Source organism: Thermobia domestica, chromosome 16 (genome assembly GCF_964235325.1).
Source record: "Thermobia domestica chromosome 16, izTheDome1.hap1.1, whole genome shotgun sequence".
Lineage (NCBI taxonomy): Eukaryota > Metazoa > Arthropoda > Insecta > Zygentoma > Lepismatidae > Thermobia > Thermobia domestica.
In genome coordinates this window covers 184,208,805-184,236,436 of record NC_137469.1, presented here as the reverse complement: position 1 = coordinate 184,236,436, position 27,632 = coordinate 184,208,805, and the positions used below count along the sequence as shown (strand labels likewise).

The 27,632-nt window shown below is 37.9% G+C and overlaps 1 protein-coding gene across 1 annotated transcript in view; it reads left to right on the top strand.

Annotated features, from left to right (window-relative positions):
• Window positions 1-10,025, top strand: part of LOC145673551 (uncharacterized) — a 104,176-nt gene extending 94,151 nt beyond the window's left edge. Inside the window, exons 11-12 of the mRNA XM_081743370.1 lie at window positions 7,589-7,738; window positions 9,762-10,025. Of these exons, the coding sequence (XP_081599496.1) occupies window positions 7,589-7,738; window positions 9,762-10,004 (393 nt within the window). The 3' untranslated portion in view covers window positions 10,005-10,025. The remainder of the gene's footprint in view (window positions 1-7,588; window positions 7,739-9,761) is intronic.
• The last annotated feature ends 17,607 nt before the right edge of the window (window positions 10,026-27,632 follow it).

The window sequence follows — 27,632 nt, the reverse complement described above, 5'->3', positions numbered from 1 at the left end:
AAACTAAGAGGAGCTGATAAGCGAAACTGGTGTTCCACACCAACTTGCACGGATATCAACATAACGGGACTTTAGTTATCAGGGCCGGCCTTAGGTGGTGCGGGGCCCGATTGGGAACATTTTGCGGGGCCCTAGGTTTACAACTAACTTGCAGCAAGATGTGTAGAACCAATATATATATATATATATATATATATATATATAGCGCTCTCCCTGCTGGTCTAGTGGTTATACCCATTCCATTTGCAAAATGTTCTGGTGAAAATGCTCACTCTGTTCATTGCTTATAGCGGGTTATATATATATATATATATATATATATATATATATATATATATATATATAGAGAGAGAGAGAGAGAGAGAGAGAGAGAGAGAGAGAGAGAGAGAAATAACTCAAATGGAAACACAGACACTGAATGAATTTTAAAATACATAAATTTCACTCTTGTTCCTGGCAATTTTTCAAGAAGGTTCTGTGCCAATATTTCGTATTTTTCTTTTCTTATAAGTAAACCTATCGATGTTGAAATCTAGTTTCTTGACCAATCTTGGCAGAGAAGTGTGGAATATCAAGAAACGAGCAACATTTAAAGTGCTTCCGTCCATAAAGACGGCCGCAGTGGCCAAAAATCTGATTGATCGGAATAAGCCCTCACGAAAGGCCTGAGATATCTTCAAGTTTGTTTCAAGTTTGAAAATTTCATTTTATTTGTAAAATGGGTAAAAGGGATGAAAAACAAAAACACATTAACCGGCACCGGGATGAACTAGACATCTATTTGAGGCCGCCATCTTGAAGTCGGTCATCTTGTATTTCGCTCGATTTTTTTAAATAGGAAGGGGCATGGACGCGCGAAGAAAATTGTCTAGGGGGGTTCATCCAGTGGCGGATCCAGGGGGCGATCGATCCCCCCAGAAGAGGAAACTTTCTTATTTTATATATATAAATAAAAGCCAATAAGAACCAATATAATAATATATAAATAAAGGTATAATCAGCTTGAAATCGTTATCGACTGCAGACCAAACGAAATAATGATGAGACTATAACAACCTTAAGGAATTAATGGAAGATAGATGACATATTTTCCATTTGATTATTTGGGTTAGAAGACAAACCTTCAAAAGCAGCCACCTATTCAGTACACACTAGTATACATTCCGTTTTCCTAACTTGATATATATATATATATATATATATATATATATATATATATATATATATATATATTTTTTTTTTTTTCAAAAAAGAACAAAAATATCCACGGTATTTTTTCGCAGGAGAGGGCAAAGTTCGTCCTCTGGTTTTGTATTTTTAATATAGCTATAATAAGAGAAAGGATACACTGAGAAAAATCTGTTATCCGGACAGCGGTATATTGTACAAATATACAGAATTCTCTTGCTTACTACCGAAATCAGTACCGAGCATACGTTATCCGTATGCTACATAGGCACTGCCCTTATATGTTACATCATGCCGTTGCAGGTTGTCGGACATCTAATAGTTTTCCGTATACCACATGCATATACTTATGTTCCATCCCTCAGCTATGTGTTATATACGTCCATTTGTATGTGAGATCCCGACCGCCTATATTGTTTCATACGGAAAGTACGTAATGATGGAACACTTATACGGAAAGTATTATAAAACACGCGTTTTCAGTTATACGTCTGTTGTACGTTAAGTCCAAAAACTACAGGAATTACGCATGAAACCTACCTTTTTAAGTACGCCACCTACATTTTTTTCTCAGTGTATGCAAAGAAGTTGCACTGAGGCTGATTTATTTGATACCACTTCAGTATTCACGGTAGTATCACATGACATACAGGGTTTGTCCGGAAAGTAATAGGACTGAGTCGATTTAAAAAAAAAAATATTGAGCCAATCGTTACAATTCTTAAAAAACTTTCAAAATAGGATCCTTCTGCGTCGATGCAGCGGTGCCAGCGCGATTTCCAAGCATTGAAGGCGTCACGGAAGTCATTTTCCGGAATAGCCTTGAGAGCCGCGGTGCAAGCTGTTTGGAGCCCCTCTGTCGTCTCAAAATGCTTGCCTTTCATCGGGCGTTTCAGACGAGGAAACAAAAAGATGTCCGGGGGGGGGCACATCTGGGCTGTAGGGCGGCTGTGGAAGCGTTGGGATGCCGGCCTTGGTCAGGTAGCTGTTCACAAGAAAGGCGGTGTGAGCCGGGGCGTTGTCGTGGTGCACCTTCCAGTCGGCTCCGATGTCTGGTCGGACCCGATTGACCCTTCGTTCGAGTCTCTTGAGCACTTCCACGTAAAACTTGGCGTTGGCGGTTTGTCCAGGAGGAACAAATTCATGGTGGACGATGCCTTTGATGTCAAAAAAGACAATGAGCATCGTTTTCACTTTGGATTTGCTCATTCTTCCCTTTTTTGGGCGAGGAGACGCCGGCGTGTGCCACTCGGAAGATTGCCTCTTTGTCTCGGGATCATACTCAAAGATCCATGATTCGTCACCTGTGATTACGTTATTCAAAAATTGGGGGTCATTTTCACACATGTTCAAATTTTCTTGGCACAATTCCACTCGCCGCAATTTCTGGTCGTCAGTGAGCACTTTTGGGACAATCTTCGCGCACACCTTGCGCATGTTCAAATGCTCCGTCACAATTTCATGAACCACAGTTTTTGGTAAATTTAACATCTGGGCAATTAAACGAATATTTAGTCGACGATCTGAGGTCAAAACTTCGCGCACACGAGTCACATTGTCGGTGTTTGTCAAAGTCGAAGGTCTTCCAGCACGGTCTTCATCGGCGACCTCTTCCCGGCCCTCCGAAAAGGCCTTGTGCCACCGAAACACACCACTTCTTGCTAAAGCATCATCTGGGTAAGCCTGGTTGTTCATATCAAACGTCTCTGTCGCAGATTTACCGAGTTTAACACAGAATTTAATCGCGTACCTCTGCTCTAACGAACGCTGCATTTTCGGCTTGCACCACGCACAGAAACACGTCGCGCGAAAAAGCCTGTCCTGACTCTCCGTGTGCTCGGAGACAACTGACCAGCCGCTCATTCGTTAACTAGGAACGCCCTCTACCGGATCCAGTCGGTGCGCGCACGCTCCGAAGTACAGTCATGACGGAATAAAATCAGTCCTATTACTTCCCGGACAAACCCTGTAATCAATAAGAACCTGTACTTGAACTTGTACTTAGTAGGATGTTCAAAATAAAACAGGGTATGCACCCAGAATAATGATATACATTTTCACACAAAGCCAAAGAAAATAATATTTTTACGCACAGGGGTATGTGTAAGGAAATTTGGAGAAGTGTTAGGGGTGTGCAGAATACTCCGTGGACATAATAACTATTTTTACAATGGAAGTTGTAAACGTAAAAAAATAAAGAAACTACTGCAGCATTAAATTCAGAAAATATCTACTTCTGCCCAGAAACTTAACACAAACTTTTCATTTACTTGTTAGGGAGAGGCAATACCCTCCCTTGTGGAGTCCATGGATGTACCTCTATTGCAATATGTTGTTGTGCCTACTTGACAATCGAGAGTACCAGAGCCATCTTAACGGTCCCATAACCATTTGGTTAGGGCCCCACAATGCATTAGGAGCAAAATTTAGTCGTAGGGACCACAACACACTTGTTTGCTCTGGGGCCTAATATGCAGTTAAAACGGCACTCAAGTGTAGATTAGACTGGAGACTGGACAGTAGAGTAGACGGTACTAGCGCGGGGCTCGATTAGGAATAGTCGGTCCAATCGGCTTAAGGCCGGCCCTGTTAGTTATTATAGCAAAGGAATATTAAATCATTTAGTTACAAAGAAAGGTAAATGTTTGAATTAAAGGAAATCAAGAAGGAGAAATAAGTAGCCCGGGAAATTAGGTGGGCCAAGAGAATGCTTTTTTTTTTTTTTTTTTTTTTTTTGAATAGAATAAAAGATTAGATTCACTACTAAATTTTTGTATCATATCGCATAAGATTCAAGAGTCGGGAATTCTTGCCATTAAAACTGCAATCATTATATTTCAGCTTCAACTTGTCTTAACATTTTCTTTCAGGTAAAAGCGTACACAGTTAGAACTGAATATTTCCTTTTTTTCTGAAATGAAATCATTCAAGTTGAAGTAAGGTTACAAATATTCAACCTGTGTTTGCAAGAGCGTCATTTCAGAGGGAGGGGGGATGCAAGATTCTCCAGGAACATACGAATTTTACGTTTTTTCCTAGTATTAGTAGACAATCGATTAAAATACATTTAATTCTCAAACTCAAGTGGGCAATTGCCCTCCTTGCTTCCCCGTGTTGTGCATAGCATCCCCCGAAACAAAATCCTAAATACGTCACTGGATATCACTATGTTTAAATTCACGAGGGTACGGTATATGTTCAAACATAATAGTAACTTTTTTTTTTAAGCTTAATCAATGCAATGAAAGGAAAATGTCTCAGAATCTAGTTTAAAACGTAATATCTAATTATGGATTAATTATTCTGCACAGTTTCAATTAACCGTGAAAGTAACTGTATTATATCTATTGTTCTCATTTTTGTGCCAATTCGAGGGAAATTGTATCACTTACATATCTATTTTGTGCAATAATGTTTACTTATTTATTCGTTTGTTTAGCTATATAAAATGAATAATGAACTTGAATTGTGATTTCAACAAATAAGTGAAGTATTCGACTGTTGAAAACAAATTTACCTTCATCGGGTTCATGCTATAGATAGACAGCTACTAAAAATTTCCCGTCACCCTCCGAGCAACCTGGAGTTTAAAGATTAGGATGGAAACTAACTTCGAGCTGAAGAGGGGGCCATTGTAGTTAAGTGACCCAATTCTGAATACTAAGAAATATAGTAATTTCTCTAACGTTAGATATTCCTCTCTACTAAGCAAATGGGAATAGGTGAAACAGATTTCGCTCCATGTTCTCTATGTATTATATACCTCTGTTTGGATATTCATTTCTGACATGTTTTTCTCAATAATGAGAAGCTTTTCTCTTCATATACCTGAGGAAAACTCCTTGGTGTATATTTGTTTGGATATGAACCTTTAGTATGGAGTTGATTTCTGTAAAAATGCCATTCACATTATTCCAAATTCTACATGATACTTGACGTGTTGCGGAGAGAGAAAAGGACGGTGGAGACTATATTCTTTCTTGTCTCTCATACGACCTGGAGTGCAAGAACAAGAGATAGCTCGGAGTTGATGACTGAGGGTGAATTTGGAGTTGGAGGGTCAGATTGCAACTGGAGGTTGCGAGTAAGGTAGGTCAAAGCAAAACACTCACCCGGCAAAACCTAACCGTTGAAGTAACAAAAATGGAAATCTTGTTTCCCACTTGCCGATCAGATGCTTTCTACAGAGCCATCAGCCACGTTGAAGCTTTCATCGGTATGATTTTGAAGCACAATCATTTTCTATACGTCAGTTCGCAGAACAAGTAACATGTGCATACAGAGTATCCATCCGTGGCAGTGACAATGATTGTATCAGTGTATTCCTAAAATTAAGCAAGCGTTTGAAGAATTTTAAAAAAAAATGTTCATTGTTTCTTTTGGAGACATAAAAACTTCTACCCTTCTCCTCTTTGTTCGTTTTTTTTTTTTTTTCATTATTCTCTACAAAGGAATTTTCTTATCCCTCAGCTGCTCAGTAACTGTCCAATGTATGTAATAAGGGATAGTTACTTACTTTCAACGAAAGTCATTATCGTAAGATTTTTATGAGTGGATTTGGATATGCCTTGAATAAAAATTCCCAGTTTTCGATATAAAAAATATTTGATTTATAAAATATGGAGAGAGATTATGTTTTCTGCAGAAATCATTAGCGTAAAATTTGTACGAATGAACATTTGAATGGAAAGCCGTTAGTTTTGAGATATGCAAATGAAGGGAAATCTGGAGCAAGTAGCATACATGGAGTAAAATTTTAACTCTTCAATGTTTGACATATGTACCTGAACGTTTGACATAATGTAAGTATTAGTAGTGACTCTTAAACAGTGGTTTTATTCTAATTTTTTAACAACCGGTTATATATATATATATGTAGATATAGATATAGATATAGATATAAAGAGAGAGAGCAAACAAACCATACAAGATAGACAAAAGCAATTTTTTTACTGAATACTACAAGGCATAGATAGAGACCTACACAACATCCTAATATAAGGTAATGTGACAAAATTAGGTAGCACTGCGAATATCTTGAAAACGAATTATCCAAGATAGATGGTTGTCAAAAAGTATTGAAAAGACCTTAATTATTGATAATGGTATTTATGAGTTTCAAATGCAAATAACTCCCACCACTACACTCATGTGATCCCAGTTCTTATTCTTAATCTCTGAGCATTTAAGAAATAGACGCTTGTGCTGTTTCGTAACTTTAAAATAGAGAGATTTGTTGCTAATTGAATCAATGATTATAGGATATTTCTTATTGTTTATTTTTGGTAGAAAGAAAATACTACTTCAAATGCATCTTGATTATTATTGAACAAGTTGCATAGAGAAGGTTACAAAATAATAAATATAGAAATTATAAATTTTAACAATTTACGCCTCCATGCACGAACTTCTTATGTATTGCTTCTTAGCAATTAATGAAGTACTTACACGAAAGTTTGATGGTATAGGCTGAGGTCCATTACTGACAAGGATCCAAGCTGAAGATCGACTCATGACACCCGTTCTGACTGATCAAATAACTCTCCCCTTGTTTACCATCTCTTTAGTTTATATATCCTGTTTTTGGCTTTTCACCTGTATCAGTTCCTTATTTTTTGTTTTTGTATTTTGACATTTTCACTTTCAGTTTTAAATTTCACTTCCTGGAAAGTGCGTTTACGGAACCTCAGCCTGTTTGTTTCTTTTATTTTTAATTTTTAAAAGTTTTAAATATACATTGATGAGTTGAGTTGAATTTACATTACAATACTTACAATACCTTGTTCTGACAGACCCTGTGTTAACCCTGTAGGTGTAACAATTTCTAAAAACAAAGTTAAACTAAAGTTTACTGCTCCTGGGTAAAATGTATTATTATATTTGGATATAACAAACTGTTCTGCGAACTTGAAATATTTTAACAACGGTTCTAGCGAACCGGCTGAATAGCACCACTGCTCTTGAGTATCTAATTTTAAATTTAAAAAATTAAAAACACATGCTTGTAGCATATTGAGCAGGACAATATTATATCTGGTACTGGCAACCCATCTATGCCATATGATGTGCATCAACCCAAGCCTAATTTCTGTAATCTTGGAAAGCAACTTTCGTATATCTCATATCTCGCAAAATGCAAAATAATATTATATTGGTATATAAAAGTGAAATATTTCTCGATTTAAAAGTTCTTGTAATCCGCTTAAGTGACTATTAAGAGGAATGTATATATTAGTTGAGTTTATATATTAATATATTAGTTGATCAGTGTAACTGGAAATATGTTTTGAATTCTTTCCTACTTCTTGATCCAGAATATATATCATTTTTTGTAGTTTTGAGTTTATTTTTGTTTTCTGAACTAGGATAATTATACGTGATTCTTTTTTCTTTATTTTAGAACACAGTAGAAGAACAGTGGGCCAAATATAACGCATCCCCGTTGTGGAGAGCTTTGGTAAATTTTGGTCATACGAAATTTTATAATCCTACGTTGGAAGATATACTTCATTGGGTTATGGAAGCTCATAATAAAGTACTCAAGAGAAAGGTAATTTTCTGAGAAAGGTCTTTTTACTGAAAATGTGTCATTACTAATATGGTAATTTTAGTGCCCCGGGTAAGATTAGTTATGATACGGGTAATCAATAAATGCAGTAGTTGGAAAGGTTAAGTTTACAAAGGAACGGATTAAAGTTAAGTGAAGGTAAAGAAAACAAACTGGTTACAGTTTGAAATTGTTGGAAGATCTTCTTCTTCTTCTTCTTCTTCTTCTTCTTCTACTACTACTACTACTACTACTACTACTACTATTATTATTATTATTATTATTATTATTATTATTATTATTATTATTATTATTATTATTATTATTATTATTATTATTATTATTAATAATAATAATAATAATAATAATAATAATAATAATAATAAATCAATATGGAATATGACCAACAGTATGAATAAAAAGCGTACTAATTTAGATGTTGGGGTTACTGTGGCTCTTAGAATGCCCACATATCTCCCACTATAGTCAACATCTTTAAATCCAGTTCAATCGGAGGTATCCTAATCTCCCAGATCTTCACAGCAGCTGCATCACATTTCTGAATTTCCCTTATGACAAAGTTCGTGGATAGGGAATAGGTTGTCATGGTTCTTTTCGTCAGGCTACTGTCTGCCAATTGAATGTGTCATCCAATCAATGGCGCTTTCGATTTCAGTCATTATATCCACTGTAGAGATTTCATTCTACACTGCTACGAGTACAGTTACCTTAATCTCCAAATCCTGATATATATATATATATATATATATATATATACTTTTAATTTTGTTCAGCAGGGAGGCTATATAGGACGTGAACCTACAGCTTAACGTGTGATCTGAGCCACATGAGCTTCCACCGGGAATCGAATTCCGGTCTCCTACGCCAGCATACTGTTAATAATACGACACATTTTTTTTTTTCTATTTTGATTCTGTGTTAAGGCTGTGCAGAATGCTTGTACTCTACAATCACGACACAAAATAACTTTTAGTGCTTTGACTGTAGTAGCTGTTTCGCTTAAGAAAAATCGCCTTAAGGGAACTTTTGAATTTTTTTTTTCTCGGGATAAGCACTGTGAGAAAAGTTTTGAGGGGATTCAGAAATGAAGCATTGTTCGTGTATACAGTAGACTTCCGAGTTTTGGCCTAATGTGGCGGAAGGGAAGGCCGGATATGGCGGAGTTCTATGAACTCATTTCTTTGCTCCATCGATACCAGAAGACAAAGTTTTCATATCAAAACTCACAGTTATAATACAGTACGTATTTTCTCACTTCTTATTTGGCTCTGTGCTGGTAGTTTATGAATGTTTATGTACTGCACTGCACGTTTCAAGAATTTATTAGAGAAAAAGTAAGTTAAATAATACATACAGTATATGTAAACTGTTCACATTTTAGCATAAATTCTGTAATGCCTAACTTAAATGCAGGAAACATAAGCATAAATCGTAGGCATAATTCTTAAGAAAATTGACTCAAACTGATTTTACAGTACACAGATATGAAAAGGTAGCCCTAAGATAAGAGTCAAAACTTACAGTTTTTAGTTTTTGAAAAAGTCCTTAATAGATGACTGCTTCTGCAATTTAGCTCTCTTCCGCGACGCAATGTCCCTCCACTTACGCAAAGAGATGATATCAGCTGGCGTCGCTTCCTCCTCCTGATTGATATACTGCAACGGTGCCTCAATCAACAAGGAGCAGAACGCTGCTCTTTTCCTTTCACAACTTGCATTTTGTACACGTAGGAAGATCGTTGCAGACATTTGCTTGCAATGCTTTGACAATGTTGCCAATGCAACGCCTTGTATTCCTAATTAAATCACGATAAAAGAAAAGTAGGCCGGATACTCGGGAGTCTACTGTATTTCAAAAACAGAAAACAAAAAGTGCTGTCAAATGGTCATCTTCAATGTACGGAAACATGAAAAAGGCAACAGTGTATCCTGTCCAATCTAGCAATATTTTGATATTAATAGTACCACTTTAAAATGTATTGATTACTATATATTGTATTTTCTAGGAAATAATTCGCTGGAGTTTTTTAGTAACAGGGTTGACAGTTGCCGAAGACCACAGTGAAGATAACTTAATCGAAGACATATCGTTTATGCCGCAAGTTGACGATGATACTACCTTCGAGAGAACTACGAATGAAAAGTCAGCACACGCTGAAACCGACAGTGAAACAGCTGTCAACGGAGCTATTTCGTTACAACCAACCACAAGTGAGGCAACTAAGAAATTTGTATACATTATAAGTTAATAAACTGCAGTGTACATTTCACTTTTTTTTATTTCTGTTGTCCCCTTTTCCTACTCCGAGGAACAATGGGGTAGTGGTAGAACACTTACCTGCGATGCGAAGGGTGTCTAGTTCGATCCCAGGCGCTGTAAATTTGTGGAGGAGAACTCGTGTTCGAGGGTTTTCCTCCTCGTTTTACAAGCTCTTTCATAATCAGCCATTTTGATTTCAGCCTAGACGGCATAACTGTGTATCATTTAAGTTCTCATTTTCCTAATTTTAAAACCAGCAAAGAGAGCTTCCCACTTCTGATGAAACGTAGCGACGTGAAGTAATAAAAATATGAAACCAATCACACTAAAGAAGGTAAACGATAGACGTTTCATAAGATAGAAGGGAGGAGGAGGAGGAAGAAAAGAAAGATCAGAAAAGTAGCTGTGAAGCATCCAGTTGGTTGTTATTTTAGGATGCAGAATTAATGAGACAATGGCACAATCAAGATTTTATTTCGGGAGAGGCCAACACTACCTAGTACAATACTGCATCATTTGATATGGACAAAATTTAAAGTTTGAATTCTCCCCGCTACAAAAAAATTAGTTACCCCCCTTATTAACATACTAAAAGACCTTAAAATAAAAATTCAAATTCATAAATTCCCTATTATTAACGGTTACAGTTTTTAAAACTTGTACTCTAATTATTATATTGTACATCTTTATTTTTGTATTGTACATCTTTATTACGCGCTCTTTATTAACATTTATTACTGTAAGAAATTATTTAGGGTTTTTACTAGGTTTTTCCTTTTATACACATTGATCTATTTTAGGTTTAGCAATGCATTACAAATTTTGCAATACTACTGAATAATATGTAAAAAAAAAAAAAAAAAAAAAAAAAAAACTACAATTTATAACGACAGATTTTGGGAACTTCTGCTCGCAAACGAATAACTTGTAATACAGCATTAAAATTTTCACAGTCTTATAACGATACCAATAAGACAAAGTGGGTACAACCAGTGACAAAAGTTCTTTCCGTTTCATGAGATCAGTTTCGTACATGACTTCAGAATGGAAAGACAATTTGAGTACAGTTTTCAGTAAATTAAAAAGAATAGAATTTTCTATACGTTCCAGCTATACCACCATCGTTCCCGAAGTAATTTTACCAAACAGAAAGAACTTTTGTCGCTGACTGCTTACCGCTTGCGGAGGCATGGATTATAGCACAAAACAAGTAGCAACTCAGAAAAATATTCAAAAAGTGTGAAGCATCTAAACATTGCCTTCATTTTCCCGTCATTTTACCAAAAAAGAAAAAAAAAAAAAAAACATGACGACCGCTCACTACACGTCTTCACTCGTTGGCCGACTCCCAGCGACTGACACTTTGTACGGGCGGGAAAAAATTACTACTACGCATGAACGTCCTCTCTACATTTACATCGACGAAAGTCTCCCGCGCTTCATTGGTTTACGCGGGAAAAAATAAGGTTCGATGCTTTTTGAAGACACCTCGTATACTTCTATAAATTTAATTAGTCCTGCTTGACTCCTTTTATGGGTAAATACATTGTCAAAAACAACACTTTATATTTGACAGGAATTTTGAATATGGTGGGAATTTTATATGTTGTGCTCAATGTCCACTAAGATGATGCTTTATTACAACATATGCCTATATGCATGAATACAGGGTCCCATTTCCTTTAATTGGACGTGAGTACCTTGAGACACTCTTTTTAAATGTTAGGATGGGTACTTTGGCCTACTCTTCAATTTTGGAATTTTCCAAATTTAAAAAAATGGTAATTGTTCTCTTGGATTCTGGTGTATATACTTTTAGTAAATTTGAATGATTTAACTTGTACCTCTTAATGGAATAAATTTTCTGTTATATGATGAGCATATACTCAAAGTTTTATCTTGATTGATTCAATAACAAAGGAATAAGAAAATACCAGGGGAAGTAAAAAATAAAGGGACTTTTGCAATTTCTCGCAATAAGGTTTAGTAACACTGCTAGTATTCAGCGCTGAATTAGTGTCGCCTACAACGCTTCTATACAGCGTGTTACTCTTATTCCCGCGTTGGTCATCGTTAAATATGGCAGCTCCATTGTCGATTTACGCCAAGGAGGAAACTATTCGTTGAATGCAAGCGCAGTATGGTGACAGCTGTTTATCGCGAAGCAAGATCTACGAAGGAGTAGAGCGTTTCAAACAGGGAAGAACTTTATGTGACGAGGATAGATAGGGCAGGCCATTGACGTCAACGACTGAGGACGATTTGAAAGCCGTTGAGGGTATGGTGATGGTAAAGAGACGAAATCGCTAATACTTTACATATCATTCATGGTTCAGTGTATTCCATCTTACACGACAGGTTAAATTTTCGGAAAGTGTGTGCAAGCAGGTCCCAAAAGAATTGCCAGCACAGCATAAGGCACAAAGGTTGGACATCTCTCGTAAACATTTAGTCCGTTATCGTCGCGAGGGAGATGGATTTTTACAGCAAATCGTTATTGTAGATGAAACTTGGATACATCATCACGAATCGGAAAGTAAGTGGTGCAAAATTGGTTACAGGTGCAACCGAAAAACCTTTTATCCGACGGACGAGAGTATACGGCGTATACCCACCTAAAATCTTTACAGTCCAGCGTATACTCACCTTAAATTTACGAAAGAATGAGTGTATATTGGGGTGCGTATACGCCAAGTAGTCTTGCGTATACCCACCAAAAATTCTAGCATTACAACACTGGATCCGGGTTCGATTACCAGTGGGAGCTCATGTGGTTTGGATCTCACGTTAAGCTGTAGGTTCACGTCTCATATAGTTTCGCTGCTGAGTGGAATTCTAAACTCAAAACCAAACCAAAGTGCGTGGTCTGTTACAAAAGTATCCGACCTCAATTTTTTTTTCGAAAACCTAATGGAGTTGAAGCAAGCACACTTGCGTGAGCCGACTTTCAATTTTCGTGCGCATGCATGAATTTTTTCCCGCCTGTCGATAGCGTTAGTTGCTGGCAAGCAGCATTTCAGTGAGTTAGTGTGTAGTGCTCTCGTCGCATTTTCAGGCGAAACAACTGGAGCAGCGCTACTGTATCAAATTTTGCCAAAAGCTGGGCGACAGCCAAGTGGAAACCATACGAAATATTCAGACGGCTTATAGGGACGATGCTATGGACGTCACACACATCAAGGAGTGGTACAACCGGTTTAAAGACGCCTGAGCATCGGTGGAGAGCGAGTCACGCTCCGGTCGCCCATCAACATGCTGAAATGACTAGGTCGTTGCCAAGATGAACGATATGGCGATGCGGGATCGTCGTGTGTATATCCGAGAAATAGTGAAAGAAATGGGCATAAGCACTTTTTCGGCACATTCCATTTTGAACCAAGATTTGGTAATGAAGAGAGTGGCGGCGAAATTCTTGCCGAAGCTGCTAACGGTGGAGCAAAAGCAACTTCGTGTTGAGGTCGCACAGGTCATGCTGGACTCCGCAACACCATCATTACTGGTGACGAGTCCTTTGTGTACGGGTACGACCAGGAAACAAAATCCCAGTCGTCACAGTGGAAGGATTACTCATCACCAAGAACAAAGAAGGCCCGCCAAGTATGCAGCAATGTCAAAGGGATGCTGACTGTTTTCTTTGACATCTGCGGTGTGGTACAACGCGAGTACGCACCACAGGGTCAAACAGTCACCATAGAGCACTACAGGGATGTCCTCAATTGTCTACGTGACATTACAACGCAAGAGACCAGACTTCTGGTCAACAGGTGTTTGGCGCCTCCATCACGACAATGCTCCAACATATTCCTCGCACTTCATCCAGACTTTTTTTTTTTTTGGCGAAACCAGATTCTTGTGCTTCGATATGCTCCTTACTCTCCTGATATGGCCCCCTACGACTTCTGACTGTTTCCCAAACTCAAGAGGCCATAGAAAAAAAGGAGATTTCAGACCAGACATGATATTATGGCAGCAACGACAGCCGAGCTCAACTCCATTCCGATAGAAGGCTTTTCCGCATGCTTCCAACAATGGCCGCACCACTGGGAGAAATGTGTGGAATCCCAAGGGACCTACTTTGAGAGTGAGTAGGTGTCCAACGCTCCAGGTAAGCCCTTTTTTCCGGCCAAAGTTCGGATACTTTTCTAACAGACCACGTACATAGTGTAGAGGCTAAGAGAATGATGTTTGAAATTTCACATCTAACACTAGACCAGCAATTACAGTGTGAGATAAACTAAAGTGAAAAAATTCTATACATTAGGTCTAAATTGTATGATTCTTAGCGTAGTAAAAATCACCGAGTACAAAATGCCCACACCATTATTATCAGTAGATTATATGTTCAAGATGCTATGGGACAATTATGTGATTGTTATATTTTCTTCTTCATATGAAAAATAAAATGCCGAAAGATTATTTTAGCAGATGTTTCAAATTTTCCCTTTCTTTCCCTCCCGTAGGTACTATTGACAAGCTTGTTACATCGCCTAAAAGCTTATGTAACTGCAAGTCAAACGAGATATTATTTGTATCTTTGCAACAGTTACAGCATGAGCTGGACCGGTTTTTTGTGTGACAAAAATATTTCCTTAAAATCCAAAGATTGCTAGCGCGATTAAAATCATAAAGTGCAAAATACGAGAAGAAGTGAAAAAGTAAAGGAACTTTTGAGAAAAGGTACATTTATTCTAATGAGAGAAAACTGAAACACACTGTTTTTCTACATAATTTCGCTGCAGAAGAATCTTTTACTTTCCAAGCAAAAATATTAACTTTTGCATATTCTGACAGATGCAAGAAGAGACAAATTCAGAAAGTCTCAAATATTCTGTGATTACTGCAGGCTTAAAATTTTCTGTTTGTTCTGCGTAATCATTCTCTGATGGGTTCAGTGGCTGTTTTCTGTCCAGCACAGTTATCTATATGTAAGACAGGCCTACCTACCTGAACACTTTCTAAAAGCTTTACCGAAATCGGCGTCGATAAAAGCGCCCCACCTCATTCACTTCTGTTCTAGGGTAAGCACGGCAATCAACAACATTGCGACTAACATTAATCCCAGTGAATTCACATCAGCTGTCACAAACCTGGGTTTAAACAACCATTTAAGACATTAGGACGAACTTATATATATAAACATCATAAAGTAGCCTATAACCTTGATAGCTAGGTTTCGACTCTGTAGTTTAAAATAAGAATGGGAAGCAGTGAGGTGGTGACAGGAAGCATATGGAAGAAAATATATTTTGGGGAACGATTTATTTGAACTCTGCCCGGCTAAACAGTGTTCCTTGCCGTTGTTGGCTGTAATACCGCAGAGCAGCGAACATAAATATAAAAGATAAAACAAAGGGAGTCTTGTGATATCCATAATGACAGAACGAGAAAAAGTGATATAAAATAAAAAGAAAAAGGTAAATTTAAAAAATAAAATAAAAATTTAATATTAAAGTGGATTTTGCAGCGTGGTGTATTGCCTAGCGCAGGCTAGTACCACGGTTGGCCGCTAGGGCAACTTCGATGCTAATTGTACTTTACTTCCTGCCACGTGTCGGTATCTGCCCACGCGCTCCTTGAAAGGTGCTAGATTGACCTTGTCTATCTGCCCATGCGCTCCTTCAAGGTGAGATAGAGGTCGTAAAGACAGTAGAAAGAAGCTAGATTGATCTTAACTGTCTGCCCACGTGTGGTGAAATATGATGATATAGAAGTTGTCGCGCGAGTATAAAAGAGGTGAGTCTGACCTTGCCTACATCCTGTCTCCAGTCGAAGGTCGTCGATCATCGGTTGAGGTACCGGTAGCAGCTTCTTGGGTAGAGCAGCCGTGCTACTACTTAAGACCTAGGTATCAGGGTGTCTATCGGTCACGAAAATCATGAAAAAGTCACGAAATCAGAAAACGGTCATGAAAGTCAAGAAAAAGTCACGAAATTTAGCTTTTGGGTCACGACTTTTTTTTTATCTGTACAAATATAAGTACAGATTGGAAAATTTTGTACTATAAAACGTCAAAATTCAACACCAAAAATGTCTATGATCGGCTTTAGACGCTACCAAATCGCAAGAAAAGCATGCTTCTATCGCATGCATGGAAACTTGACCTAATTCGCACCCAAATTTGCACTTGAAAATGTTACGAAATTTTATGGTTTGGTAAAGAAAAAGTCGCGAAATTTCATTTCGAAATTTTAGTAGACACTCTGGGTACGTTGATGGACTTAGAAAATATTTCTGAGTTCGTCGCCAACATGTTTTAACTTAAAGTATTTCAGAGAGCGATAACATGCCTAGCACGCTAAGAGTTGAGCAAGCATTAAGACCTCACTTGCTGGTCGAGTCTAAGTACTTCTTGAATTTTCCCTTCTTCACTTTTCTTTTAAAAACATTTTTACACAGTAGAGGAATTTTGCTAGTAACTTCGCTAACCTAGGAGCAGTCTATAGGCTAGAAACATATAACGTAAGATGACGCAGTCTCACTCGAACATTGAGCAATATTCTGACTAACCTAGTTACGTTTTATGTAGGTCTATTGCATTTCCTTTTTAATTCTTTTTTATAGTAAATTTCTTTTTATGGAATTATGTATTTATTGGACTCACCTAATAAAATAGATACAAGCTAAAATCTTTATATTTGTACTGGGCGATCCTGGTAATAATCATAAAACCAAGCCTCTGATTCGACTTCTATGGTTCTTCTCTTCCAGTAAGGTACCAGGTACTTTGATTTCAAACTAGCAGCCGAACAGAGCGCTCAGCTCGAGGTTAATCGCGGATTAGTATATAATCCGTCGGCTAGGAGGAAGAATACAAGGGAGAGAGAAGTTGTAATATAAATCACTCATATAAGTGAGAGTTCTTTGAAATCTTTCTTAAAATCAGAAAGTATAGGTTCTTTGTCCCATGCGTACATTGCGTAGGTGGTGAAGCCCCCAAACTATACTTTCACACCAACAACACTCAACCTCAACTACAAAATCGTAACAGTTTTTGGTGGAGACGCCGTGGGTACAATATTTTTGGTTTGTAGACCCTCATATTTACCTTGGCTTGTTTGGTTGTTACCGCACGAACATGTAGTTTATTTTCGTTTAAGTTAGTGCTAAAATTATAAGTTGTGAGTGGCAATCGATAGAAATAGATGGTGTTTTTTGCGCTTGTTTTTGTATAAAAAATAACGAAAGAAGTTTTCTTGCTAACAGTAAACGTACATAGCAGTATGTAATTCCGTGCTTAGTGGGGTACGTTCCGTGACAGTGTTCAGCCTACTAGCCTACTAGTGAGTTGATGTCTGAGTAAATTGAGATATTTTTGAGAAATATAAACTTCTATTCAGTTTTATGAATTAAATAAATCAAATATAATTGAATCCTTTCTTGCCTGTGTGAATCATGATATATGCTTGCTACCATTTATTGAATTATCAGCTACCATTAGCTACTGCTGTTTTCATTCGCTCATGTTCTTTACTTCCTCACCTTGTACCTTTCCTTGGGCGATGACCTATCCCAGTCCTGGACAGCAGGGCACTAGCCCGATGGCTGACCGCCGATAAAGGGGATTCGCTCTGGTTCATGGTATTATTTCAAGCTTAAAAAAAAAGTTTTCTTTTTTATTCCTGCAACACCTAAGGACATGAACGAATGATTACTCAAGCAGACAGCTACATTTTTGTTTCAATACGAAAATTAATGTGTTACATTAACACAAAGAAATGAATGGTATAGCATATTCATGAACACTTATGTACCTGTTCGAGATGTAACAAAAGTAAGAAAGAAAAGGATAAAAATAAAATAAAATAAAATAAAACAGAGAATTGAATTAAAAAGAACAGGAATATTAATATAATACGTAAATCCTACATTCCGTTTTTAGGAAATAAAAATATAAAGGAAGCAGGAAGTATGTCTATACTGCTAAACTAAATCTAGAATTAAATTCTTTAGTCCTTTATGATCAAAGGAAGTAACGCAAAGACCCACAACATTTTTTGTCTTCTTCCTTTCATTGCTAATATACAGATGGTGATCAGAAAAATGGAAACAACTGAACGAAATTGCAACATACCAGATTAATATGGTGTCTGGCTACCTTTCGCCTTCAGAACAGCCTTGATGCGACGTGGGATGGAGGCATAGAGGTCGTGAATGGTAGCAAGTGGAATTTTACACCATTCCTCGTGCAGGGCATCGGCCAGTTCTGTGAGAGAGGATGCAGGTGGAAATCGTCGCCGGAGTCATGTTTCCAAGACGAACCACAGATGTTCAATTATGTTGAGATCTGGGGTTGGGCTTGCCAAGGGAGGTGTTGAACTTCATCCCTATGTTCCTCAAACCACGCTGCAACAACGCCAGCTGTGTGAATGGGTGCGTTATCATCCTGGAAGATGGCGTCATTGTCCGGGAACAACATCCGGACCATACAATGCAAGTGATCTCCAAAAATTGCGACATAATCGTTGTCAGTGATTCGTCCGCTAAGTGTGACCACAGGACCCAATGAAAACCATGATCTGGCGGCCCACAGCATCATCAAGCCGCCGCCATGTTTCACAGTTGAGCGGAGACACTGCTGATCATAAGCTTCTTTGGGCGTTCTCCACACATAAACACGGCCCGTGGATGGGAATAGGGTGAAAGATGACTCATCCGACCATATCACACGTTTCCAGTCCTCAACGGCCCAAGTTGCATGGTCGCGGCACCATTTGCGGTTTGCGAAAGCGTTATGGTCCCTGATGAGCGGTTTGGCCCGTGCAACAGGACCCCTAAGTTCATGTCATGTAATTCGCGGCGGACTGTGATTGTCGAAACAGGGTGGGGGAGATGCTGATTGAGTTCCTCTGTCACTTGCTCCGCAGTGGCACGACGGTTCTGCGTGACAATGCGCTTTAATACCCGACGTGACCTGTCACTCATGATTTTCTTCCGCCAACTGTTCCGCTTCCCCCATGTGGTTTTCCCGTGTGTTGTGTAGGCCGTCATCACCTTTGACACTGTCCCACGCGACACACCTAACACAGTAGCCACTGCCGTCACACTCACTCCACATAACCGCGCACCAACAATTTGCCCTCTTTGAAAATCTTAGAGGTCTGCAATTTTACGCTACCTCCATCTGCTGCAGCCACTGGACACTGCTGTTCCACTGCGCCTGACGTAGTATGGAGACCAACCTAATACACCATCACCAGCGGTCCGGCGCTGCGGGCGCCACGACACCACTGCCAACCCATACATCTGACGTGTTGCCAACTACAGGTGTTTCCATTTTTCTGATCACCACCTGTAAGAAGTTGGTTAACAAGGGCATTGTCACGGACGAGTGCTCGCTGAACTTAACATTGTAAACAGCCATGAGTTTTTCACAGAAAAAAAAAAATGGCTGGACATAAGCAAACCACATTGTCCTAATTGACCAGCTCATGATGGAAGCATAATTGTATTATTGATAAATGGTTAAATGTCTTTTGCACAGGTTGCCACAAAATGAAATCGCCAGTATATAGTCCTTCTCAATATCCTCTCGATTTAATCCGGGGAACTAAATACTTCAGGGGATCTGAATGTTAGTGCAGATGAAACGATATACCTTGACTCTCCTAGTATTAAGATAGAGGAACCGCCAGCTTGTGGCTGCGTAATGATGCCATTGGCAACATGCAATCCGGCAGTGACTGAACTAATCACTGCGGCAGCGAACGCAGGAACATGTGAAAAACCGCAACCTTATCCTAGAACTTCATTTACTGAGATAAATGAATGAGAGACCACCGGGAGTTGATCCGAAGACTAGCGAACGAATTAAATTTAGCAGAAGAGTTAAAAAGAGCAGAATTAATTGTTGCAGGTCAAGTAGACCCTCGCGGAACTATTGAATTAGGATCTACTCTAAATGTCATTCGCAATACAGGATCGAACCTAGTTCCGAGGAGTGAAACAAATAGAATTTTTAGAAAATAAGTCAAACGAAACAGTCGAGTACTAATACTATAAAAGAATAAATTTCTTCACACGAATCTGAAGGCATAGAAGCAATTTTCCAATTAAATATGAACCATCCGAGATTCCTGACCAGTCTCTTCCTGGACAGTCTGGACTGGAACCCGTTTATGCTAATATTAGTAGTGCACCTGTAGACGCTAATATGAACGAAGAACCTATTTATGCGCATATTGACGTTGAAAATCAAAACGAGAGTAAAGTGAATGATTTGCTTTCCTTGAGTCAGAGTAGAGATGATGAAAGTGTAGACCAAATTAAAAAGTCGTTAGAGACAGGATTTTCACCATTGGTAGGGACCTTAATTCGACCTTAGGTTAAGCAAATGAGAAATAAGAAAATGCAAGTTATAGTATTGCGTCGTCCAGACGTGGGTGACGAGACAATAAGTCTTGTTTTTCAAAGCGATCCTTCAACTGTTATAGAGGGCCTGCGCCCTACAAAATTGGTGCTAGGAAAATTTGATGTAGACATACAAACGGAAGCCTTGACAAAAAGAGATGTTAGTGTGCAGACAGACTATAGGTTTCCTAAAATGATACGCATCGAAACGAACCCAGACCTTAAGGTCCTACGTTCCGCTGCTTCCCTATTATGTTTGACAAGAACATCCCGTTGGAACAAAAATTAAAGCATCTAGGGGAAATTGATAATTTACTTAGCTCCGTTAAGAGCGTAAGATGGTCAAATAGCGACATTAGTAATGAAGATTCAGACGATGACCAGTCTTTTCAAGACGAGTGGTTGGGCTACGAATTACAGCAATTAGAAAGAGAAAACTCTCTTTCCGAAGAGGAAACGGAAAATCTACCTTCAAGTATCTAATCTTGGCACAGATATTACCTCACAACGATGAGAAACCATTCTCTTTAGGGAGCCCTGACGGAGATATCTCCTATCATCATTGGGATCCAGCGATCGCCTCAACACCTCAACGAACGATGCAGTACCTTTTACCTAACGACAAGAAAGATATCGATGGCTTTTCCACTTCTGCGAAGAGCATTCCTTCCCAAGAGATTAGAGAAGATAGTACTGTAACACTACCCCTACTCACCCTGGTAGTAGTAGTAGTCAGATGGGCAGCGTAAATGAAGAAAAAGAAGAAAATAGTGATTCGTGGTCCGAAAGCCGATTGTTTGACAACGTACAAAGAATATTCGATTATGTCAAGTATGGTGAGTCGGTCGTTTGTTTAGGAGAAAATGAGGAAGAAAAATCTTCCGGACTCCCCCTCATCGCCAGAGTATAGCTAATAATAGAAGATCATAATACTACAGGTAGAAATTTAGCCTCTTTAGGGAATAATTTATCATCTACAAGTAATACTAGTTCTAAACGTAATGATAAGGAATCTCCAGCAACTAAATAAATAAAAAAAAAAAAAAAATAACGAGACAGAGGGACAGATTCCTTTCCAAATAGTGTTCATTTCTCCAGTTAGTAGAGTCGGCCGTCTCACTGAAATTGAAACTAATAAGGTTCAAAACTTTGCATCTAGTTCACACTACGGTACAGATTTATAAGTTAAACACTTAAGTGGTTTAGAAACTTCTTTAAGTTCAGATTACGTCGAGCCTTGGTCTTCTCTAAAACACCCCGTAGAAATGAAAAATGAAATCCCCTCACATACAGATAAAAGTTACAGTGATCAGAAATTGGTCATACCTTCTCCAGAAGTTAGTTCTAAAGAGAAGAATAATTTTAGTGTAAAATCCGAGAAAGAATTTAAAACTAGCCCAGCCAGGAGGCCGCCCTGTCCACCAAGCTTAGAAAAACCTGTTTCAAATTTACTGTTGTCAGGTCACATTCGTTCTCCACATGAGGGCGATGATAAAACTCTTAGTACCACGAAACATAATAAAAGAGAATTTCTTATCTATTCAAATGTTAAGATACCGCGTCTTTTAGCCGGTAGATATGTGTCCGTAGAAATTTTCTTACAATTCTACGAAAGGGTAGCTAACATATACAATTGGACTAACACACAAATGAAAAATTACCTGTCTGACTGCCTTACAGGCAGTAGCGTCTCCTGGCGTGGATGTTAGGGTGTTGGCAAGAAAAGAAAAATATATTAACCCTCACAACCATAGGCGATACTAGTGGGGGAACACCCCTCTTCCCAGGAGCAAAGATGGGCCCACCCACATTTTTTTACTGATCAAAAATATTGTGATAAAGTTATCTCAATTTACGCATAACTATTTTAGTGGCATTCGCATTCAGCATACGAGTATTTAATAGTGACTATACTTTGCCCACCCATCGATTTCCTGAATATAGTCTGTACCTGGAAGTTATCGCAATTTTCGAAAGTAAGAAACCATGATCGTCACTGCATAATGTCCTATTTACGTCAACCTATAAATAACAATTTAATCGTAACAATTTAGTCTGGAAATTATAAAAAGCAATCAAGGAGGATGTTATTACGTAAGGAATATATTTAATTATAATAATTATATTATAAGTAAATATGCCCTCAAAATATGAAACTGAAAATCAAAAAACAAGCAATTATTTACTTACAATTACGTGAATTTCAGCTCAAGTCGTCTTTCTTTGCGTAGAAACCTCTGGATTACTACTTTAGAAACAGTAATAGGGGCCCGAAACCGTAAGTCTTGAAGATGACTCACTAACGACAAAGTAAATGAAAATTAGGGAAATAAAAAGGCCGAATGGAAAACCGTTCTGTAGCTTAACGTCCAGACTTTTTTTTTTTTTTGCATTAACTGACACTTCCAACACAACTTGGATCGAGAAAAAAAATTATGTTTCTTTTTACCGTACTCGTTACACGTATTTTAGGAGTCGATTGCACCATTAACTTTTGAATTGAATGATATGTTTAGCAATAAAAAAGTGGATAGATCATACCCCCTCTCACCCCAAAAAATGTCCGTATTGCTATAAAATATCTGTACATCCACAAATAAATCTACAGACTTGGCAATGCCTGAGAAACAGACTCAAGACGTTGATTTCCTGCCCAACGCCTTGGATCACACAAGCACGAGGTGAGGAACATGAAGCGCATGCACAATAGGAGTCTTCTAAAGCAGTGAAAATTTAGCCAAAGCGTTCCCAACGACTTACTCGCAGTTGTCTCCTCAAAACATTACGGAAACCGCACAGCACTTCTCTGTTCTTTTGCACTTCAACAGTTGATTCTGTTTCGTTGAAAATAAAAAAATCCACTTCTGACGATCCGTTTAATTAAATTAAAATACTCTTTTCTTCGTTTTTCGTTGGGCGTTAACACACGACTTTCACACTCAGAGAAGACGTTACTGCTTACAGGTAATGCGTACGAGTGGACCCTAGTGGAGAAAAGATCTGAACCTGAAATGAGTTACCTTGTAATGAAGGATAAGCTAAAATCTCCTTCCCCGGATATTGCATATCGCGCTAACTTAGAATATAGTATAGCAAGTAGACAACAGAAACCAGGATAAAATAGTGTAGCATTCTTGTACACGTTAATGAAGGACCTTAGGCAGTACGTACGTGGACATCTAGATCGATTGGAATTGTTGAACAAACTCTGGGCGTCTGTTACCAGATGTACTAAATGTCGAGGATTGCTTACGAAAATACGAATCAGCCAAAAGATACGTAGTGGTGAAGATGTGCTATGGCCATTGGGTTTGGCAGTAATGTAAGGAAAATATGCGGCCCGATCGTGCTCTAATTTGTTCTTATTCTTTAGACTACATTTTCACAAAAAAGGACAGGAAATGCTATCAGAATACCCAAGAACACCCATGTTAATGACTACGGAATAGAGATGGGTCATGATCAGCTTAGTAATGATAGAATCAAGATAGGAGGCCGTTGGACGTCAGCTCTCATAGACAGTAGAGCTCAAATAACGTGCGTATCTAAAATAATACATAAAATAAATATATTTCTCATAAATTCCCTATTGCTGACAGATTGAATGGCTATGTAAAGATAAAAGGAATAGACTCTGCGCCATCGGATTACCTGCCTCAACTGATGTACAACAAATGTTACATTATATATTATCCGTAACTCGTGATATGCTGCAACACATTAAAGCCTCAAAATAGTTGGGGAAGCGAATATTCCAGAAGTTATGTAGCCCTATTGCGTACATGGAAACGAAAATGAAAATGAAATCTTTGAGTTTTACGTCCCACGGTTATGCCGGTTAGGCTAAAGGAGACGGTGATGATGAGTAATGAGTGAAATGAATAAAGTGGGAGGAAACGGGAGAACCCCGAGAAAACCCACGCACACTTCATGGAAACGAAAACACAATAATTATAACTATGCTAAATTACTATAGACTGCCAGTTGCTCATTCAGGGAATTTATGAAGTTAACTTTATCGCAATAATTTTATACAAACTAGATAATCAATAATAATAATAATAATAATAATAATAATAATAATAATAATAATAATAATAATAATAATAATAATAATAATAATAATAATAATTATTATTATTATTATTATTATTATTATTATTATTATTATTATTATTATTATTATTATATTTCAAGTACAATCAAATATCACGACATTAATTATTAGTTTTAATTACCTGAATTGAGCTGAAAATTAAATCTTGATCTCGAAAGATTAACTATTAAGTTTATGCGTCCTGTACCTTTTTAAAGTAATAAATGCTGGAATTGGTTTCATGGCTATTTCTGACTGAATACCTTCTTCAAAATAATATTAAAAATCATAGAAATTTTTTTGAGACATTCGAGTCGAGTCGAGATTTTTACGTGCAGTCTCGACTCGACTCGAATTTTACAAAGTGTATCTGGACTCGTGCGCATCTCTAAAAACGGGAAATTAAAATATATAAGAAGGGGGAACGAGTGTAAGAAAATTTAGTAAACTGGAGAAATAACATATTATTCTGTCCAAGAAAGAAGGGCTTAAGGTAAGAATTGTCTAAGACTGCAAATATGTCTTCAGTATTGGAGGGGACGGGTAAGACCGTTCCCACAATTTTTTATTCATTTATCTTTTTAAAGCAATGTTCAAAATATATATGAAGTTGAAAAACAATGCTACGAAGGATCAGGGCAGCAGAATTGTCTTCAGTATTGGGAGGCGGGTAGATTTGAGGCTTATTCTCGGGAGGTGAGATGATACTCATATTACGGTAGATGAATCTGATTTCTGAGGTGAACCTGTTGGAGGCCTATATTACACAGCCAGGGACATCAATTTCATCTCACCTTCTTTTGTGGAAGTCAGATACAGATCATCACATTTCTTCCCCCAAAATTCAAATCTGATTATTGGGGGGAAGAACAGTCCCTCACTTCCAATATTGGGGGACATCTCATCCTCATCCCCCCGGGGTTTGCGGCAGTGGCTGTAATATTTCAAAACCCGGAGCCGTTTAAGATGAATTGGTTTTGAACCAATCAAACACAGATCTAACAATTCCCTTATTTCAATTTACACTAATTGAACATCCTGTAATTGCCTGTGAGGTCAGAGTTAAAGCTGTTTAGTCTCGAATAGGTGTCGTGATTCCCTTCTCGAAAAGAGTATATTTCTAGTGCTTCGTCTTGTCGAAATTGTCTGCCTCGTCTTGTTTCGTGGACAACCCTTAACCCTAATCTTTTCTTATGCCTGCACTGCACTTAGGAGTAGTAATTCGCCTAAGTCCAGACTGAAATGAAGACAGACTATCGAACTGGATCTCCCGGGGCCCTGACTGGAAAAGCAGTTTAAGAGCCCCGCGGTAGGACTCATATACTAGTACATCCAGTATGCAAAATGTGTAATTGTGGGGTTGCCAAATTTCGTAAACGAAAAACCGGGAGACCAATCTCAGGCTATATATAAGGTTAGGGTTCGTACTTACTTGGTCAAAATAACTAAATTACCTGTATTTTCCCAGTTACTACTCACAATTTACCAGTTCATTCTATACACAGTTAACACAAATCAAGCCCCATATGGGTATATAAAGAGTGCGAAAAGGTATTGCGTGAAAAGCGAAGAATTCCTTATTCTGAATCCTGATTTGTTGTGTTTAATAGGTTCTAAATATTGAGTCATAATTACAACACACCCTAACATTTATGATTGAAGAGACACTTTTCTTTGTTGCGTCATCACCTGAGCCAGAAACACTACCCTAAAAGTATAATTTAGCATTTAGCAAGAAACAATACATTTAGGCTAATTCAGAACGATAAATAAAAACTAAATCTCTTGAATTACTTAAAAAGTTTAGCTGAAAACAAAATCCACTATCAAAATTAAATAAGCCTTTATGTGTTTAACTGCCACTTCTTGTGTTAGAGTAAGTTGTTACGGAATTTCAGCCTGAAAGTTGCTGAAAATTTTGTCAGATAAAGGAAAACATATATAAATCCTAAATTATTGAATACTTGCACAGCATCTTTAGAAATATTTATCCATATATGGGAAAATATGTTAAAGACAACTCAGCTCTCAGAAGAAATTGTGCCTAAGAAGACGGCAAACATTCAGCAACTGAGAGCAGTACCGCCATTGTTGATGAAAGTTCCAACAATGAAGTAGTTTCGCTCTGCCAATTCGACAGTTTAATGTAATAGGAACCTTTCTACAAAAAATTAGTTTTTCCTTGTTTTTCGTATTTGATTTTAGTTTTTGATAGGGTCTAATCCAAAATGCATTTTATTTTGTCAAACATTTTTTACAAGGAAATTTGACTTATAATCATTTCACAGAAAGAAACATTCGACCCAGGGGCTGCTAAATATGCCATTCGAACTGGCATTGGTCGCTGGAAGTGTGACGTCACGCGGAAGAGAGGAAATCGCGTCTTCTGCTTTTAGCATATACTTTTTGTATACTCCGAGCATATTCTAATTTAATTTGATTGTTGAAACTACATAAAGACAAAAACATTACTAATTCTAACACTACAAATACGCAGGGTAAATTGCTATATTATAATAAATTTATATTAATGTTATCATCCACTCATTGTTGTTGTTTTATGAATATTGATAGGAAATGTTAGTGATAATTCTAATTGCAGCCCTCAGAAGTCACAGAACCCGGAACGCATTGATTGTTTTCCTTGCACTGTGTTTCTTCATTGTTTGGACTTTTATTTTATTTTATTTTATTTTATTTTTTTAGGTTGAGATTGCTCAAATAAATGTTCTTGTTTTTACGTGTTTCTACTATATTTTGGGTTTAGTTCGCGGAAAATGTGCCCGAACAAAATTCGTAAGCGCGAGTGCCAGGAGGCTAATTACTGCAAGTCTCATTCAAGGATCTGAGCCAGAACCTAACTAAGCACAAGCCTGGATGAAGGGTGTGAGCCCAAGCAAAAATGAGTACAAGCCCTACTAACGCCAGTGAGTTCGAGTCCCACTGAGTGTTGAAGTCTGAGCCCAAGTAAGCGCTTGCCCGAAAGAGATCAGAGAGCACGAGCTCCAAGGAACATAGTTAGTGCAAGCCTCATTGAAAGATATGAGCCCGGGGCTAAATAAGCACGAGCTTCAACGAGAATAATGAGCACGAGCACACTAAAGGTAATGAACCCGAGCCCACATTAGTGAAAACCGCGCTGGTATCAGAGAGCTCGAGTTATATTGATGGTAC